Below are 19,015 nucleotides of genomic sequence, written 5' to 3' on the forward strand. Positions count from 1 at the left end.
TCAGTGCGCAGTGAGGGTGTTTCCTGACGTCTCGCGACAAACGCAGAAGAAGTGACATCAGTTCCTTTTGATGAGACCAAGGGTTCTTCAGATTGGTGCCACATTTCTTTTAAAATTTCCATGCAAATGCTTGATTAGATATAAGGGGCTGTCTTATGTTTTCTTTGTCCCTTCACAGTTATCTTTTTCCCTTGCTGATAAACCTGTGTTAGAGCCTAGGAATTCAGATTTAGCTCAGTCCAATACTCCTATAGAAGGATGAGTACCCTGTTTAATGTATACATTCCCTGCTGAATTATATCTGCTCTCCAGCCTTATTTCTTGATATTTCCCTTTAGGGTTTTGTTTTCCTTTATATTCTACAATTGGATCCCCCATAGTGGACTTATGGGTGTAGGAATGTACTTTGTATTTTTCCTGATGTTTACTTACTGAGAGATTTGTATTTTTTCTTCTTCCTTTTCACCCTTTCCCATTTCAAGATTGAATTTTTTGATTTCAACAAAAATGTATAAATAAAAAATATTTAAAAAGTAGTGATCAGTATTTTCCAAGTGATTCTGACCTCTGGCTTTTCCGCCAAAGTTTCTCAGATTTTCTCAATAGTTGTTTAGAGCATCTTAACTCTTGATTGTACTAAGGTTTCTTTTGTTTAGAGAAATGATGATCAGGTTGGATTGTTTTTGTTTGGATTAGACTTAGGTTGTCCGCTATTTCATTAACCATGATATCCCATGCGTCAAATTATGTGGAGGTGTTAGGAAAATTGAAATTGAATAGTTTATTTTTTATAGAATCAGCGAGTAAATCTGGCTCTATCTTTTTTCTGAAGGTGAATGTCTGGTTGATGTTTGGGTTTTGAATTGTTGTGTTAAGGATGGTTATGTCTGCTCTTAATACTTGGTGATCAGACCAAGGCAATATATGTGAGAGGTATTTATCATAAAATTGTTGGTACTGGCAAATATAAGATCTAGACTATGTCCAGCTTTATTTGTGGGTTTAATTACAAATTGTGACCATCCCATTGCTTACATAGTTTCTAAGAAGGTCTCACATGCAGACGATTTGGTTGTTCTATCAACATGTAGGTTAAAGTTGCCTGCTATGAGGGTGAATTCAGGTGAGGGGAATACTTTGGTGAATACTTCGATTAGAAGTGAACAGTCTTTTTGAAGTATTCCCGGGGGGGGGGGGGGGGGGGCAATAGACCATACCTATGCTTAATTTTGGCAATTTAAGTATTGCCACTTCATAAGGAGGGATAACATCTAATTGAATGGAAAAGTTTGAGGCTCTTTTTTTTACTAATAATTAATAAACCCCCACCTCCTATGCTTAGGCCTGGGGAAGTGAAAGACGTCACATTTGGAATGTTCAATTTGATTTAAGAGAACATTATCATTATTGTTCAGCCACGTTTTGGCAATGCAGAAGATGGTAGGATTTAATTCATCAAGTAAATCGTTTACTAGTGGGATTTTTTTTCTAAATAGACTGTGCATTTAGAAGAAGCAGTTGAATGTTAGGTAGGAGTGAACTGATGAGGAGTTGTTTCTCATAGGGTGGATTAGGTTAGTGTTTGTTTGCTGTTTAATTTTAGTGGGTCTCCTAAGGTTTCCATGTAAACCTTGTTCTGTCTAATGTGTAATGAGGTGTTCCTGCACATTTTCCTTGTGTAGTCAGGGCAACTTACATTGTGAGCCCTCTGGGGTCAGGGAAATACCCACAGTACCCGAAAAGTGTAATATAAATCAACAAGCACATAACAGAAAAGGCATCTGCAGGCTCCACTTCAGGCACTCACGAAGGGGCACACAAAGAGGCATGCTCCTTTGTCGCGTGCTTCTCGGCGCAAGAGACTCCAGTGTCTCCGCCGCCGCGATGAAGATCCCCGTTGTTTTCCACTCCGATGCCAGTGAGTGTGTTAAGGCCAGGAAGAACTTCGTCCTCTGGTGTCTCTGCCGCTGTGATGAAGAGGTCCCTAGAGATGGGCGGATCGCCTACCTGGCGCCAGCTCTGACTGCTTTCTCTTCCTCTCTGGGGGGTGGGGGAAGGAGCGCCCTTGGCCTGATCCCTCATTGTTTCCTGCTCCCATGCCAGTGAGTGTGTTAAGGCCAGGAAGGTCTTTCTCCTCTGTTGTCTCTGCCGCTGTGAAGAAGAGGTCCCTAGCGATGGGCAGATCGCCTACCTGGCGCCAGCTCTGACTGCTTTCTCTTCCTCTCTGGAGGGTGGGGGAAGGAGCGGCCCTTGGCATCGATCCCTCATTGTTTCCTCACTCCCCATGCCAGTGAGTGTGTTAAGGCCAGGAAGGCCTTTCTCCTCTGGTTGTCTCTGCCTGCTGTGATGAAGAGGTCCCTAGAGATGGGCGGATCGCCTACTGGCGCTGGCTCTGACTGCTTTCTCTCCTCTCTGGAGGGGGGGGGTCAAGGCTGTGTACTGTCTAGGCATAGCTGACAGGTATTCTCTTTCCTTAGGGTCACTCTAAACAGCAGGCTTTAGAAAAGGGGAAAGGAGGAATGTCAGCAGTCTGTCTTTGGACTCCATAAATGTCTTATTGTTGGTGCATGGTATGGTTTCTCTCCCATGAGTACTAATGAGCAGCTCTGTTCTAAGTATTTGAAACAGGATTTATGCAGGACATTTCTGTTCTAGAAGGCACTATACCAACCAATGACTGATAACACGGCCAAGTACTTGCAGAAGTGGGATGAATAAAAGCAGCAAACTCTGTTATGGTATGAGTGCTGGGGATGTAGGCAATGAAGTGAGGGAGCTCTTTTGTGAAACAGATAAGGCTCCAGTAGCCAGTTCCCTTATCCTGGCAGGCTTACGTGAGAACATGAGACCATGACAGCATGACCATGAGATATGTTGAGGACTGCAGGGTGTGTGTAAGAGACAGATGTGCAGCTTGTGTCCCTTTTCTGGAGAGGACAGATGTAAGTGCAGATTAATAAATATTGTATGGAGTGGGCATTTTATGTTTTTTTTTTAACTTTAAGACATATGCTGCAACTTACTGAGGCATTATTGATTTGTTTTTCCAACATTAATAAGCAGTTTTTGAGAAGATATGAGTACTGTTTTTCTTTGATTCCTATGGAGCCCAGGTGAATAAGTGTTTCAGAAAGTATTTCAATATGGTGACAGAAATATGGGCATCCATTTATGGCTTGGCATCCTTGCCAAGCATGTTCAAAATGGTTTATCCACTGTAGGGATCCAAAATGGGATAATGGGACTCATGCATATGAAAATGATGTATTCTGTAATTTGTAGGAGGGCAGGCCTGAAATTGTTCATTATATGCTCTGTATTGCTGAAATTGCAGCTATTTGGCCTCCTACACAGCCACTGTGCCATCTCTGAATAACAAAGATTTATTATTTGTCAGCCTGCCCAAACAGCAATTTGCCTTTGGCTGCTTTCTAGTAGTAAAAAGGGTGAATCAACTATTATATGCTTTAAAGTAGCATAATGGGGTACACTGTATAGCCAGTCCATCTAAAGTTAGTTAGTCACTATTTAAATTAAAGACAATTTCCACAAAATGTACCTGAAGGGTGTCAATAACATCCTTTGTCACTTGTTCTAAGACAGATTTCACATCTTCAATGGTGAAACCAGCAATAGGATCAACTCCTGAAGAATCAGTTCTTTCTCCAGCAGGCTTCTAATAAATTGAAAGAACACTGTAAAAGGATGCTAGAGCATGTGAATATATCTATATCTATATAATCTTCTTATATCTAAATTTAAATATTTTGTTTCAAATTCTGCAACAGATGTCAATGCTCCAGCTTATGAAAGATCTCAATTTGACAGCAACTCACCCTCTGGGTCATTGAAGAATGGAATTTGATGGAGTCTATATAGCAAGAGAGAAGAACTAGCCAGGCCCCAGGGAAAATGAGGAAGAGAAAGACATTAATAAAGTTGAACCAAGAAATTAAAAAAAAAAGGGTGCCCCTGGGGTTGACCTCAGGGAAAGGGAGGGCTTGAACTTCACTCACGCCAGCAACACCCCTTCTAGATCCATAAGAAGGAAAAAAAGAGGCAACAAAGAGAAGATGGAGAACGAGTGTAATGACATTGGGAAAGTTGGAAAGGATCTGAGACTTGGAAACCAAGAACAAAGGAGGATGAGAGGGAGCCCTGAGATGGAAGAATCAGGAGGGCCATAAGAGAACACAAGGATCAACCAGCAGTGTGGGACTCAGCTGGAAGCCTCAATGTTGCTGAGTGGGCCAGGGCTAGGCTAGAAAGGTGAGATGGTCCTGGATCATCTTGAGAATAATGTAAGGCAGAGAAAGCTGAGAAGGTGCACACTCTAATGACAGATCCATGAGAGCCAGACAGAAAGCAGGAGGGACCTCTTGCATATGAAGTACACAGCTGGCAGCGATAACACCGCAGTGGTGCGATGGCTGCCGGCTTTCGCAGGCCTGCCCCCCCCCCCTTCGCCCCCCGCCCTCGCTGGATTCACCATTCTGCGTTAGAATGGTAAATCCAGGGCCTAAATTTGATGCCGTGAAAGACCATGTTAAATTTAGCTCCTGTTACTGTGCTGTAAGTAAATAGCATAGTAATGAGTAATGGGATTATTACTATGTTATTTAATGTTTAGCATATGTGGTTATGGTATATTTTACCATGCTCGAACATATGTTTCAACAGCACCATTTTTGCTCTGCAGTAAGAACTGCTTCATGCAGTACTAGGAAAAGCTTTCTAGTGTGCCTGCTAAATATGCTTATTGCACATACTAACAACATCGCTCGATTAGTACATCGGCTTCATCGAGCTTTGCTGCATGAGTGGGTTTCAACAGGTGAAAACAGGAAACAAAGCTCTTACCTCAATTTCCTGCATCGGCTTTGCCTTACTATCATGTAATATGTCTTCTTCAGGTTTAGCTGATAAAGGGATATCTGTTGTTTCTGTGTCTTCTGTCACTTCCTGTTGAGCACTAACGGAAATCTGAAACATAAGTTTTGTTATTGACTATGACTTTTCTTTAAACTCTTTAGTGAAGTAAAAAAATAGTATATTTGGCTACAGCAGACCAACCCTTTTGGCTCCTATCCAGTTTTTTCTCAACTGCTGAGCTCACTGAGAGCCATCAGAACTCTGCATTTGCTTAACTTTTTTTTTTTTTTTGTCGTTGTTGAATTTGGCAATTAATTTGCAAGTGGATGTTGATTTCCAGGCAACCTATTATGCAGAGCATTGAAATTCCATACTCGCATTTATGCTGACACTGAAGTTGTTTGCCATACAATACTCTCATTCATGATAAGCTATTAATATATAAAGTTAAGCAACTACATCATGTGTTTCTCACTATCAAAAACAAGAATCCAAAAGATCTTCAGCATATATTAAATCCTTGGATTGCACTTGTTAGTCATTAGCTTTCAGAAAGATAAAATCCTAAAAATAGAAAGTACTTTAGTCTTCCAAAAAGGTTGTTTCCATGACAGTGGTCAGAAATCTTTAAATACTATTGTTATGGAAACAAGCTCATACTTCTCCAAAACAGAAACTAGTATAAGTGCAGGAGATAGGGAGAGATCTGAGCTCCCCTTGTCTACAGCTTTGTCTCCCAGTTTTAATAAAATACTGAAATTAATTTGTCAGTTATTGCATCATGTCTCTTCAGCAGCCTCACTAACCAGCTTGTTAGTAGTATTCATGGGTGACTGCTTTAACTTTCACCAGCATTCAAAATATTTAGCTTTGCAAGCAGATAAAAGGAATCATTTAGACATTTAATCCAGTCCAATACATTTTACAGCATTTGTCTTGCTGTATGAGTATCCTTACATGCTCATTGCAAACAATGAGGGTGATTTTCAACACCATTTCCACAGGTAAAACAGTGCTTTATTATGGGAAATGCACTTTTAGAAAATTGCTCACCCTATAGACGGGTAAAAGTACACATGGAAGGCCTCTGTCTGCGTACTTTTACCTGCAGGTGGGGGAGGCGTTCCTGGAGGCAGGACTGGGGAGGGGTTTGCACTTATGAGCATTAATTTTGAATTTCCAAAAGTATGCGCAGATTTTTCACAGAAAAACAACCTGCACAATTTAGCAGCTGGAAATGTGTGTGAGCAGTTGTTCTGGAAACTTTTCAAAGGGACCTAGTCCAGCTGATACACAAAGGAGCCATTCTGATGCCAACTATTTGGAGAGGAGAAAAAAAAATGAGGGAACTATCCATCCAGTGCATTGTCTGAGAGGAAGAGGAGAAAGCAGAGATCAAGCACTGGAGAAAAAGGTACACCTGAGGGTCCACAGGGAGTCAGAAAACCAGCACCAGTCCAGAAGGAACCTAAATGTAGCCCCTTCCTTGCTGGCTAACAGAGCTCAGGAACTCACTGGGGAGTACTGGGGCCAAATTTTAATCCATTCTCAGGATTCTATAGAATAAATCTCAGACATCCACTCTTGGATCCCAAGACAAATTACCCTGATCTTAAGGGCCTGGGATCTTTACCCCTTAGGTCCACCAGCTACTCTCCCAGCATAGGACAGAGGCAGAAGTAAACTGTCTTCATGAGAGAACTCCAGTCGAAGACTCACAGCCAAGTGGGCTCATGAGTTTTTGTAAACCACTCACAGAAGAAAAAACACCTCCCACTGGGGAGTGTCAGATACACTTCTCTTACCTCATCTACCACTGAAGTCACTATTAATGGACCATTTTGTGTCCTCCCTTACATAAAGTTCAAAAGGGAAATGAGGGCATCCCAGGAGAATATTCAGGGAACGATCAGAAAACCCAGAGAAAATGTACCAAGTATCTAACTGATTATGCAGAAAACGTTTTGCAGTAAAGTTTTTAATGTGGAAAATTACCACTAAGTGAAATGTCTTTGTGGCAATATATAAGTCTCTCGCCTTGGATCTTGAAGGTAAAATTTTTCCCTGTTGGAGAACCTGACAAGACATTCTATTTTGACCTGAGAATGAGAATTAGCTCTTGAAAGCTAGTCAAGAAATGTATTTAGTTACTTCAATAAGAAGGTATCACCTTATATATATATATATCTGTTGTAAATCCCCCTCCTGGCTATTCCTGTAAGCAAGGGGACACCACTTGATAGCAATCCTGCTATCAAGTGGTGTCCCCTTGCTTACAGGAGTAGCCAGGAGGGGGAATTTACAACATAAAGAGCTGAAAAGCCTATCAAAGGACATAAAAAAGAAAGGAAACTAAAATTTGTGACTAAAGAAAATGGCATGGAAGAAATGAAAGTCAAAACCTGATTGTGGTAGCAAGCCAGTGAATGCTTCCTCCACCTCTGATAAATCAGAAGATAAGTAATCAGCAGTAGGTCTGACAGCACACAGGAAGCCTTCAGCATGAGATCAAAACTTTCCTAGAAAGTTCTGGAAGCATTCTACAAAGATGCATGTGGCACATATGTGGCTCACTGTTCTTGCTTGTTGTCAGAGAAACACATTCGCATGAACATTTTTGTATTGGTCCCCTATGAATGACCTTTAGATTCAAGCAAAATTACATACTTAGAATCAGGGCCTGTGCATCCCATTAGGAAAACTAGGTGGTTACCTAGGGCGCCAAACATTAGGAGTTGCCAAACTGCAGCCATGTGGGGCCACAAGCGGAGCCTATTCCACTTGTGGCAGAAAGAAGTAGAGACTTGGCGGGCCGTGAGCGGTGCCTGTCCTGCTCATGGATCAGAGAAGCACATGCTCGGCAGGCCACGAGCAGTGTCTCAGCGAATGAGGTAGGAGTCGGGGCCGGGAGTGGGTCCAGGGGGGTGGCCAGGACTGGGGGGGATGGGCGCAACCCAGGCGGGGGAGGGTGGCGCAAGGAAGAATGTTCGCCTAGGGTGCCTAATACCCTTGCACTGGCCCTTCTTAGAATAAAACAAGCTTGGCAAACTGCTATGGACATAACATAATGTAGTAAACTAGGGGGCACTCCATGAAGTTAGCATGTGACACATTTAAAACTAATCGGAGAAAGTTCTTTTTCACTCAACGCACAATAAAGCTCTGGAATTTGTTGCCAGAGAATGTGGTTAGTGCAGTTAGTTTAGCTGGGTTCCAAAAAAGGTTTGGATAAATTCTTGGAGGAGAAGTTCATTACCTGCTATTGATTAAGTTGACTTATATAATAACCACCGCTATTATTAGCAACGGTAACATGGAATAGACTTCGTTGTTGGGTACTTGCCAGGTTCTTATGGCCTGGATTGGTCACTGTTGGAAACAGGATGCTGGGCTTGATGGACCCTTGGTCTGACCCAGTATGGCATGTTCTTATGTTCTTATTAAGAGGTCAATATTCACAGGCATTTAGCCAGATAATTCACAATTATCCAGCTAAAGCCTTACTTTCCAATATTTTCCCCATTTATCCAGCTAAAGTTTAGCCAGATAACTCATTATCCAGCTAAAATGTAGCTGGATTACGTAGAGGAGTTTCAGGGGCATTCTGGGGCAGATTTAAGTTAGCCGGATAAGTTATCTCAAGCAGAAAGTAATCCTAAACATAGCTGGCTATTTTCAACAGTTTGGCTGCACCACTGAATATCTCTCTAAAGTTAGCCGGAAACGTTTATCTAGCTAACTTTCAGGTCGATACAGTAAAAGTCGTGGGAGAGCGGGCGAACGCCTGCTCTCCCGGTGCGTGCACAGGCCACTCTCCTGTGCGCGCGATTCTGTATTCAAATGAGGGCCCGCGGCAAAAAGAGGCGCTAGGGAGACTAGCACGTCCCTAGCGCCTCTTTTTGGACAGGAGCGGCAGCTTGTCAGCGGGTTAGACAGCTGACGCTCAATTTTGCCAGAGTCGTTTGTCAAACCCGCTGACAGCCATGGGTTCGGAAACCAGACACTGGCAAAATTGAGTGTCCGGTTCTCAACCCGCGAGCCGTGGGCAGATTTCAAAAATTTTTTTTTTAAATTTCGGGACCTCCGACTTAATATCGCCATGATATTAAGTCGGAGGGCCACAGAAATGCAGTTTTTACTGCTTTTCTGTGCACTTTCCCGGTGCCCGGAGAAATTAACGCCTACCTTTGGGTAGGCGCTAATTTCTTAAAGTAAAATGTGCGGCTTGGCTGCACATTTTACTTACTGCATCGCACGGGAATACCTAATAGGGCCATCAACATGCATTTGGATGTTGAGGGCACTATTAGGTTCGGGAGGGGGGTTGGACGCACGTTTTCGACGCGCTATTACCCCTTACTGAATAAGGGGTAAAGCTAGCACGTCGAAAACACGCGTCCAATCGCGGGTTAACAGTGCGCTCCAGCGAAGCGCACTGTACTGTATCGGCCTGTTTGCAATCTGGCCAGTGACTGAATATTGCTCCTATTGATTTTTCTTTAGGAACATAAGAACATAAGAACTTGCCATGCTGGGTCAGACCAAGGGTCCATCAAGCCTAGCATCCTGTTTCCAACAGAGGCCAAACCAGGCCACAAGAACCTGGCAATTACCCAAACACCTAGAAGATCCCTTGCTACTGATGCACTGATGCAATAAATAGCAGTGGCTATTCCCTAAGTAAATTTTATTAATAGCAGTTAATGGACTTCTCTTCCAAGAACTTATCCAAACCTTTTTTGAACCCAGCTACACTAACTGCACTAACCACATCCTCTGGCAACAAATTCCAGAGATTTATTGTGTGTTGAGTGAAAAAGAATTTTCTCTGATTAGTCTTAAATGTGCTACTTGCTAACTTCATGGAATGCCCCCTAGTCCTTCTATTATTCGAAAGTGTCAATAACTGAGTCACATCTACTCGTTCAAGACCTCTCATGATCTTAAAGACCTCTATTATATCCCCCCTCAGCCGTCTCTTCTCCAAGCTGAAAAGCCCTAACCTCTTCAGCCTTTCCTCATAGGGGAGCTGTTCCATCCCCTTTATCATTTTGGTTGCCCTTCTCTGTACCTTCTCCATTGCAACTATATCTTTTTTGAGATACGACCAGAATTGTACACAGTATTCAAGGTGTGGTCTCACCATGGAGCGATATAGAGGCATTATGACATTTTCCGTTTTATTAACCATTCCCTTCCTAATAATTCCTATCATTCTGTTTGCTTTTTTGACTGCTGCAGCACACTGAGCCGACGATTTCAATGTATTATCTACTATGACGCCTAGATCTCTTTCTTGGATGGTAGCTCCTAATATGGAACCTAACATCGTGTAACTATAGCAAGGGTTATTTTTCCCTATATGCAACACCTTGCACTTGTCCACATTAAATTTCATCTGCCATTTGGATGCCCAATCTTCCAGGCTTGCAAGGTCCTCCTGTAATGTATCACAGTCTGCTTGTGATTTAACTAGTCTGAATAATTTTGTATCATCCGCAAATTTGATAACGTCACTCATCGTATTCCTTTCCAGATCATTGATATATATATTGAAAAGCACCAGTCCAAGTACAGATCCCTGAGGCACTCCACTGTTTACCCTTTTCCACTTACTGTAAATATAGAGTTCTTAAGGTTCAATTTTAAAAGGGGCACACAGGCGTTCATGCGCACATGGACGCGCCAATTTTATAACATGCGCGCATTGGGGTAGATTTTCAGACGAGCGCGAACAGCCTACTTTTGTTTGCGCTCCAGGCGCAAACAAAAGTACGCTGGATTTTAGTAGATACGCGCGTAGTCGCGCGTATCGGCTAAAATCCTGGATCGGCGCGCGCAAGGCTATCGATTTCGTATAGCCTGCGCGCGCCGAGCCGCGCAGCCTACCCCCGTTCCCTCCTAGGCCGCTCCGAAATCGGAGCGGCCTAGAAGGGAACTTTCCTTTGCCCTCCCCTCACCTTCCCCTCCCTAACCCACCCGCCCGGCCCTGTCTAAACCCCCATCCTACCTTTTGTCGGGGGATTTACGCCTCCCGGAGGGAGGCGTAAATCCCCCGCGCGCGAGCGGGACTCCTGCGCGCCGGGGCCGCGACCTGGGGGCGGGTACGGAGGGCGCGGCCACGCCCCTGGGCCGTAGCCACGCCCCCGTACCTGCCCCCAAAACGCTGCCGACACACCCCCGAAACGCCGCGCCGACCGGGCCCGCCCCCCGACACGCCCCCGACACGCCCCCCTCCGAGAACCCCGGGACGTACGCGAGTCCCGGGGCTCTGCGCGCGCCGGGAGGCCTATGTAAAATAGGCTTCCCGGCGCGCAGGGCCCTGCTCGCGTAAATCCGCCCGGTTTTGGGCGGATTTACGCGAGCAGGGCTCTGAAAATCCGCCCCATTGCCAGCTGTCCCCGGCCCACCCCTTTTCCAAAACCTGGCTCTTCCGCGTGTATCGGGAGATATACGCGTGGCTGGGCCACTTTGAAAATGCGCTTGGCACGTGTGCGGCTTGGCCACACGCATATCTCTCAGTATTTGCGTGCGCCGGGTTTTTAAAATTGACCCTTTAATGAGTAATGGAAACACAATGAGAAACATCCATATTTTTCCGTGTTATCAAAACCTGCATCAAGTCAAATTAAATTATCCTGTTTTTGCTGTTCTAGTAAATTTCTAGGATAGCAAATGGTTTAGTAGTACAGAAAAACATGTGGCTTAAAAATGAGAATAGCAGACTTTTAAACTTTCTACCACAACATTATTTAGGATAAAATTCTATGTAAAATCTTTAAATATTAAATATATTTGCCCAAATGGTTTTGTTAACCAAGGATAATGATAAAATTGTTACTGGGTAAACCTGAACTGGAAAATGTGCACTTTTTATAAAGTAATACCAATAATGGGGTAGATTTTAATAGATGCGCGAGCGTGTCTATGTACACGCGCTCTACCCGGCGCTCACACATGGACACGCAATGTTATAAAATCGGGGGTCGGCGTGCGGAAGGGGGTGCACAATTGTGCACCTTGCGCATGCTGAGCCGCGCTGCCTTTCCCCGTTCCCTTCCCCCTAACCTGACCTTCCCACCCTTTCCCCTAACCTTTCCCCCCAGCCCTACTCTAACCCCCCCCGACCTTTGTCTTACCTTTTGCGCCTGCCTCTGGACAGGCGCAAGTTGTGCGCACCGGCAGCCTGCTGGCATGCGATCCTCCGACACAGCAACAAATTGCCGCTATGTCGGAGGCCTCTGGCCCCGCCCCCTGACCGCTCCACCCTGGACCATCCCACCCCCGGACCGCTCCTTTTTGCAAGCCCCGGGACTTACACGCGTCCCGGGGCTTTACGCGCGTTGCCAGGCCTTTTTTAAATAGGCCTGGTGCACGAAAATCCTCTGGATTTACGCGTGTAGGGCTTTTAAAATCCGGCCCAATATCTCGATCACATTGTTATGCTGTTTTATTTTCTGTGTATAGCTAACAGACTTCCTTCAGGCACATGACAAAGTGCTGCCTAATATATTACCTAAACCTAATATTCCAAAACATGCCTGTACAAAGGAGGGCTGCTTATAAATAAATGAGTTTCACAGATGTGGCTGTTACCTGAAAATGAACAGCTTAAATTACCAACGTACTGTTAAGTTCTTTCCTATATGTGATCTGGTGCTAGAAAATTATTTCTAAATTAGCAACCAGTATTTATAATTTTGGGCTTGATTTTCAAAAGGACTTATGCACATAAAACTCTGCGTGAAGTGGCATTTTGCAAATCAGTCAGGGGCCAGTCTGCATGAAAGTACGTGTTTAACTCGGTCTCGTGTGCCCTTTTACATATGCTGGGGAGAGATATTCCAGGGAGTGGAGTTGGGAGAGAGTTGTAACTTAGCAGGCTAATTAAAAAAAGAGCACGTGTGCATATCGACATGCGAGTAAAGATATGCTGGAATTTGCCCAGTTAATATCGAGGTCTTCCAGACCCTTCTAGTTCTTCATCCTGCATCCTCCCCAGTTGACCCAGACCCCACACTCTGTCCTGTAAGCCCTAAAATTTGAGATCTACAGACTTGCTCCTTATCTGGAGCAGCAGTAAAGTTATGCGGATAACAAGCCAACACGTGCTGTAGTCTCCGGTTTTAAAATAGGGAGTATGCGTGTAACTCTTGACCCCTCCCCGGAATGCCCATGTTCTGCCCCTTTTCCACTCTCCTATTTTGACACGCGCACCAGTATATACACGCATACTTCACGGCTTTCTAAAATCCCTGTTGCTTGACTGGGGCCCACATCTGTGCGTATATAGGCAGTTTTGCGTGAGCAATGCTTTTTAAATCTACCTCTCTATGCAGAATGTTTTATTTTTAAAAATATACACATAAGATTTATAATATTGACAATTTTTACTCTATCTTTCATGACACGTTCAGGTTCTGCAGGCACTTTCCTGTCCTCAGAAAGCATACAGTCTAATGGTATCTCTGGTATTTTCCTCGGAGCGGAAAAATATGAGAGGGAATCCAAAGCTGTGGAACTCGGTATTACAGCTTAGGAACCCATGTGGTATTTTCCACAGTGGTGAAATTCTGCAGGAAAAAATATTGCATGGTAAAGGATCCAAAATATGTGCAATGACGGCCTCTATGCCCAGGGTAGCCATAGTGGCCCCACAACCTCCCCCTCACAAATGTGAATAACACCCCCCCACCGGGCTTCTTGTGAGACTCCTGCTCATCCCCAACTGCTTCTAGAGGTGGTCCTCATGTTAAAACCACGCACTCCAAAAAAATCAGTGTTGCATGATAAATTCCCTGTCCCACTCACCAATGCAACCTTCTCATTTTCACAAACTCAATTTCTCCTGGCTCCAACCCTCCTGGCAGTGGCATCTCACTACCCCCAGACCCACCCTAGCCCATCCCCCCATGCCATGACAGCCCCTTAGTGGGCACAATACAAAATATGCACCTATCATGCTGGCCGGCATCATTTTGAATGCAGAGATCGCTAGGCCTGGAGCCTAGGGGGTCCTACACCATTAGGAATGCCTGTGGGGGGGGGGGGAGGGGGGAGAAGGACTAGGGTAGGTTGGAGTTGCTATAGACTGGGGTCTGTGTGTGTGTGTGTGTGTGACTGGAGCCACAGAGGGGATGAATTTATGAAAAGGAGGGGTTTGGGGGGAGGGGTGTTCACCAAATGATATTCATTTTGGGGGGGGGGGTCTAGAATTGGCAGGGGATGGGTGGGCAACCTCACAAGAACCCTGGAGAAGTTTATACGCTAGGTGGGGGGAGGGGGTGGGTTGTGGGGCTGCTGTGGCCCTTCAAAAGACCACCCAGGAGCATCTGGATGCACATTAGTGTCCTTATGATCTCAGGGAATGTTAGCTACAACTCAGGAGTTGCAGCTAACTTTCAGGAAAATAATGCGTCTTGCGATTTTTGAGGGAGGCCGTCTTATTTTATCACCATAAAATTAACTGTTAAGGAGCTGCTTTGCTTGCATTTGCAAAGTAGTTCATTATCATACCTGCACTATTTGAGGTAATATACCGCATGTTCTTGCTGTTTACCGCATGATACATGCCTAATGCAGCTTAGTAAATGTCCTCCTAAGTTTGTAGCTGAGATCATGGAGGGTGAAGTGACTTGCATGAAGTCAGAAGGAGCAGTAGTAGGACGGGAACTCTGGCTTCCTTGGCTCTTAGCCCACTGCACGAACCATTAAGTTACTCCTCCACCCCAGTTACTCTGCAGGTGAAACGTTTGTGTGATAACTTGTCCAATTACCTGAGGATTGTCAAGTGAACTGCCTATTCTGCGGGTTTTTATAAAATTGCCCTCTTTAAGGGCAATTTTCAAAGTGATTTATACAGGCAAAAAAACATTATGGCTACAATGTGGGTACTTTAGACGTATTTGGAGAAGGCATTCCCAGTGGGATGTTTGAGTCGGTCGAGGAGAATAATGCAGGTAGGTTGCATTTTCAAATCTATCCACGTTATTTCCCATTAAAAAAATACCCACAGAAGAAGCAGGTGTAATTCAAAGTGAAAGGATGTGAATGCTTTAAATTCAAACTCCCCATGATCTGACAAACCCCACAGGGAGTTTTTACCCCTGGAGCTTGCTGCAATAATCAAAGCAAAAGTACTCAGGAAATTGTCCTTTGATTATTCCCCCTTCAAAAGTACCCACACAAATCTGTACCTGCTTTTTGTGCAGGTAACCTTTTGAGGTAGGGTGCATAGTTTTAAATATCCAAAACTAAACACACAGTTGCTTCCCTGCCCCATCCTGGAAATGTCTATAAATCTATGTGGGAAAAGTACATGCATACTTTTACCCATGTAGGGGTGGTCAATCATCAAATAACCCATTTATGTGGGTAAAATACCATTTCACCCATGGAAAGGACTTTCATTATTGCCCCTGCTGCTCTTTGAAAACTTGTACAAAGTTTTTAGATAGAAAATACCCACAGAGTTTACCTCAAAGCAGGCAGTTTGCAAATCGGCAATTTTCAAAACAATTTCCATGGATAAAAAGTGTTTTACCCACATTAATCGACTTTCTGAAACTTGCCCTCCCTTAGGGGTAGATTTTTAAACTTAGGCGAGTGCATCGGCGCGCGTGTGTTATAAAATACGAGAGGCGCGCACACATCTGCTTTCTCTCTCTCACACACAAACATGCACTCTCCCTCACACATGCATACACACACACCCAAACCCTCTCTCACACATATAGGCTCTTAATCTCTCATTCACATACACACTCTTTCTCTCTCTGGCACACACACTCACCCTCATGCGCACAGAACCATAGTTCTCTCTCACACAGGCTTTCTTGCTTCTCCTATCTTCTTCTGCCGCAAGCGGGATGGGCTCCATTTATGGCTGCTGGCCTTCCTATTCTTCTGCTGCGAGCGGGATAAGTTCTGCTCACGGCCCGTCAACTTCCTCTTCTGCTGAGAGTGGGATGGGCTCCACTCGCTGCCCAACAGGGCCTCCTGCAACTTTGGCTGTGAGCAGGATGGGCTCGGCTTGCGGCCCGCAGGCCTCCCTCTTCTTTTGCCGTGAGCAGGATGAGCTCTGCTCACGGAATGCAGGCCTTTCTTCACATTCTTCACAAAAAATACAAATTTGTGTTGATAAAATTGAACTGGAAACTTTGAAGTCTGATCAGCCTGAAACATTTGTGGATAAGTAGAGGGAAGATTTGGATATTCTCCCCCTTCTTACTTCCATTCTGAGGATAAACCCCAGTATTCTCCCCCTTCCCATCCCCATTCCAGAACAGACTCCAGCACTTTCCTGTACTATTCCACCCTCACCAAGATGGATCCAACATTTTCCCTCCTTTCCCCCTCCCCTAGATGGACTCTGACATTTTCCCCCTTTGCACCCTACCCTCAAATGGACAGATCTCAGAAGTTTCACCCTTCTCACCATGACCCTCCCCAGGCTGAACCACAGCATTCTTCCCCTTCTCTTCCCTCCCCTCTATCTTGAACCCCAGCATCTGCCCCTGCATCTCCTTCAGCTACTTAACAGTGAAAAGGGATCCACAGCATAAACTTAGGAGGGGGCCCCTAATCACAATTCCCCTCCATCTCCCCATAGCCTGTTCCTCACTTCTGTCTCTCTTAGCTACTTTTGCCTCTCACCCTGGCCTTTTCTACTTTCCACCCCATATTGGCCACTTCCTGGATCCTCTCCTCTGTCTTGCCCCACCTCTCCTTCCCAAATCTTATTGTCTGCTTTCCCCCACCTTCCCAGATCTTTTTCTGTCTTCTACCTGCCCCGCTTTCTTGCAGCATCTGTTTTCCTCTGTTTCCCTCTCCCCTCACCCCCCGCTCACTCCATTACAGCCTGTTGTCGATTCTTTCCAACATGAAGATATTCTCAGGTGGTGAGTGGGTTGTATTCTGTGCCCTTTTGGGTAGTGCTTGAGCCGCTATTTTGGTTTCCCCTCCTAATGCTGGCTCTGGGTGGGAATCCATCCTACAGATGCACAGCACTCTCCTCTATTTATATATTCATACATTTGAATTCCACTATATCCATAGCTCTATGTGGAGAACAATTTTAAAACATTCATAAAATGACATCAACAACAACAAAACAAACATGAGTCTCTGCCTCTTGTCTTCCACAAAGATTTCATATGTCCGCGATTCCCAAGACATGATTTTCCAGCTTTCAGTTTTCCAGTGTGACACATCCAGTAAACTTCTAGCAATGGTAGATGTAGAATCTCTATACACAAATATACCACAATAATGTGTGATTGATATAGCCACTTTAACCTCGGAGACATGTAAGTGATCACATAGAATCCCTGTGAGTTTTCTTCAGTTTGTTAAAAATTGCTTTCTCAAAAAATGTTTTGCCTTTGACAAACAGATCTTCCAGCAGACCCGAGGCACAGCCATGGGAGCCACTATGACTCCTGATTTGGCAAATTGATATGTTGGGTTTTTTTTAAGAACAGTTGTGCCACAATCATCCTTTTTTTCACAGCATTACTTTTGTGGAAATGCTATATTGATAACATGTTTATCATCTGGAAGGGAATGCATGGGGAATTTCAAGAATTTGTGCAATGAATCAATTCACTTGATCCACATTTAAAATTTACGTGCAAACGCACTTACATCAGATTGCATTCCTTGATCTTACTATTATGAAGATGGCTTGTGGCTTTACAACATCACTATATCAAAAACCTACTGACAGCAATAGCCTTTTAGTCTTTGAGTCAGTCAATGTCTTTGACTAAGACAGATCTGTACTTTAAGAGATTTTCAAGAACAGGCCATGAAAATGGTTGATCATTTCATGGAAAAAGGTTACCCATGTTCAGTAATCTGCAAAGCATACAAAACGAGCCAGATTTTGCCACAGAGAATGGCTATTTTTACTACAATCACGTAGCGATTCTTTGAAATTAACCTGTGTATAGCCTTTCTCTGCAGGAGTTCATACGAAAAGGACAGCTATTTTTAGACATTAGCATATTTTCCAATTACATCCAGAGTTCACAGAGTCCATGTATAGCTTATACATGGGGAAAAATTAGAGAGAGAACAGATGAGATTGGATTTTTGTCAAGAATCTTGCTCTCTTGTTTCAAGCCATCACAGGCCCTGCGGCGCATGCTCACTTTGCAATGTATCTTTGGATACTTCTTCTGTCTTCGTCCCTGCAATAAACTATACCATTCAGTCACACATATTATGAATTATACCACATTGGGAGTGACAAAAGAACATAAGAAATTGCCATGCTGGGTCAGACCAAGGGTCCATCAAGCCCAGCATCCTGTTTCCAACAGAGGTCAAACCAGGCCACAAGAACCTGGTGGTGATCTGTCCCTGTAACTTGTTTTATGTGGGCAAGGCTTCTCAATGTGTGGGTTTTCACATCACTGAACAAAACAGCTGTATTAAGAACTGTCTTGCATTGCATCATTCTTTTTTCAGACCTATGATTCAGTGTCATTGATGTGGGATTTAGAGATTGGTGGAATGGTGATTTTAATAAATGTTTACTTTGTCTAGAACAAAAATTGATTTACCATCTCAAATCCATGGCCCCTATGGGATTAAATTGAGAAATGGAACTGGCCTTTTTTCTTTAGGAATGTTTTACGTTTTTATTGTCTTTTATCTTCGTGTTATCTTATTATTTGTGTATTATGGCGCTTGTGATATATCATGATCTAAACCAATCTATGTTTCAGAACCAATGATTAATGAAGCTGTACGCTGATAAATCCCTCAGCCCTGGGCTTTAAATCGCATCACGTCATGACGACCCGCTAGTGAGACTCCATTTTCTTTGAGACTGACCATTCCATCAGACTGAGACTTTCAAGATGGCTAAAAACTAAGAACGCAGATGAGTATCCTTTTTAAATTCAGTTGAACTCTCTGACTGTAGATGAGTATCCGTTCCAAATTTTTCCCCTGATGCAGTTATTTTGAAACATCGGCTGGTGTCAGGCATTTTGCTTAACATTGGAGTTTTGTTTTTACTTGCTAACAAAAAATCCTAAAAAAATTCAAAGTAGCTTGGGGTAGATGATTGCACAGTCCAGGGACAGTAGGTTAACTGCATGCAATATGGCTTGTTGACACCCTGGATTAATAT

At 43.9% G+C, this 19,015-nt stretch overlaps 1 protein-coding gene across 1 annotated transcript in view; it reads right to left on the bottom strand.

Annotated features, from left to right (window-relative positions):
- CABCOCO1 (ciliary associated calcium binding coiled-coil 1) overlaps nucleotides 1-19,015 on the bottom strand; it is a 283,371-nt gene that overhangs the window by 45,086 nt on the left and 219,270 nt on the right. Inside the window, exons 7-8 of the mRNA XM_029609746.1 lie at nucleotides 4,861-4,983; nucleotides 3,560-3,676 (exon numbers count right to left, since the gene is read on the bottom strand). Of these exons, the coding sequence (XP_029465606.1) occupies nucleotides 3,560-3,676; nucleotides 4,861-4,983 (240 nt within the window). The remainder of the gene's footprint in view (nucleotides 1-3,559; nucleotides 3,677-4,860; nucleotides 4,984-19,015) is intronic.

Source organism: Rhinatrema bivittatum, chromosome 7, assembly GCF_901001135.1.
Source record: "Rhinatrema bivittatum chromosome 7, aRhiBiv1.1, whole genome shotgun sequence".
NCBI classification, from domain to species: domain Eukaryota; kingdom Metazoa; phylum Chordata; class Amphibia; order Gymnophiona; family Rhinatrematidae; genus Rhinatrema; species Rhinatrema bivittatum.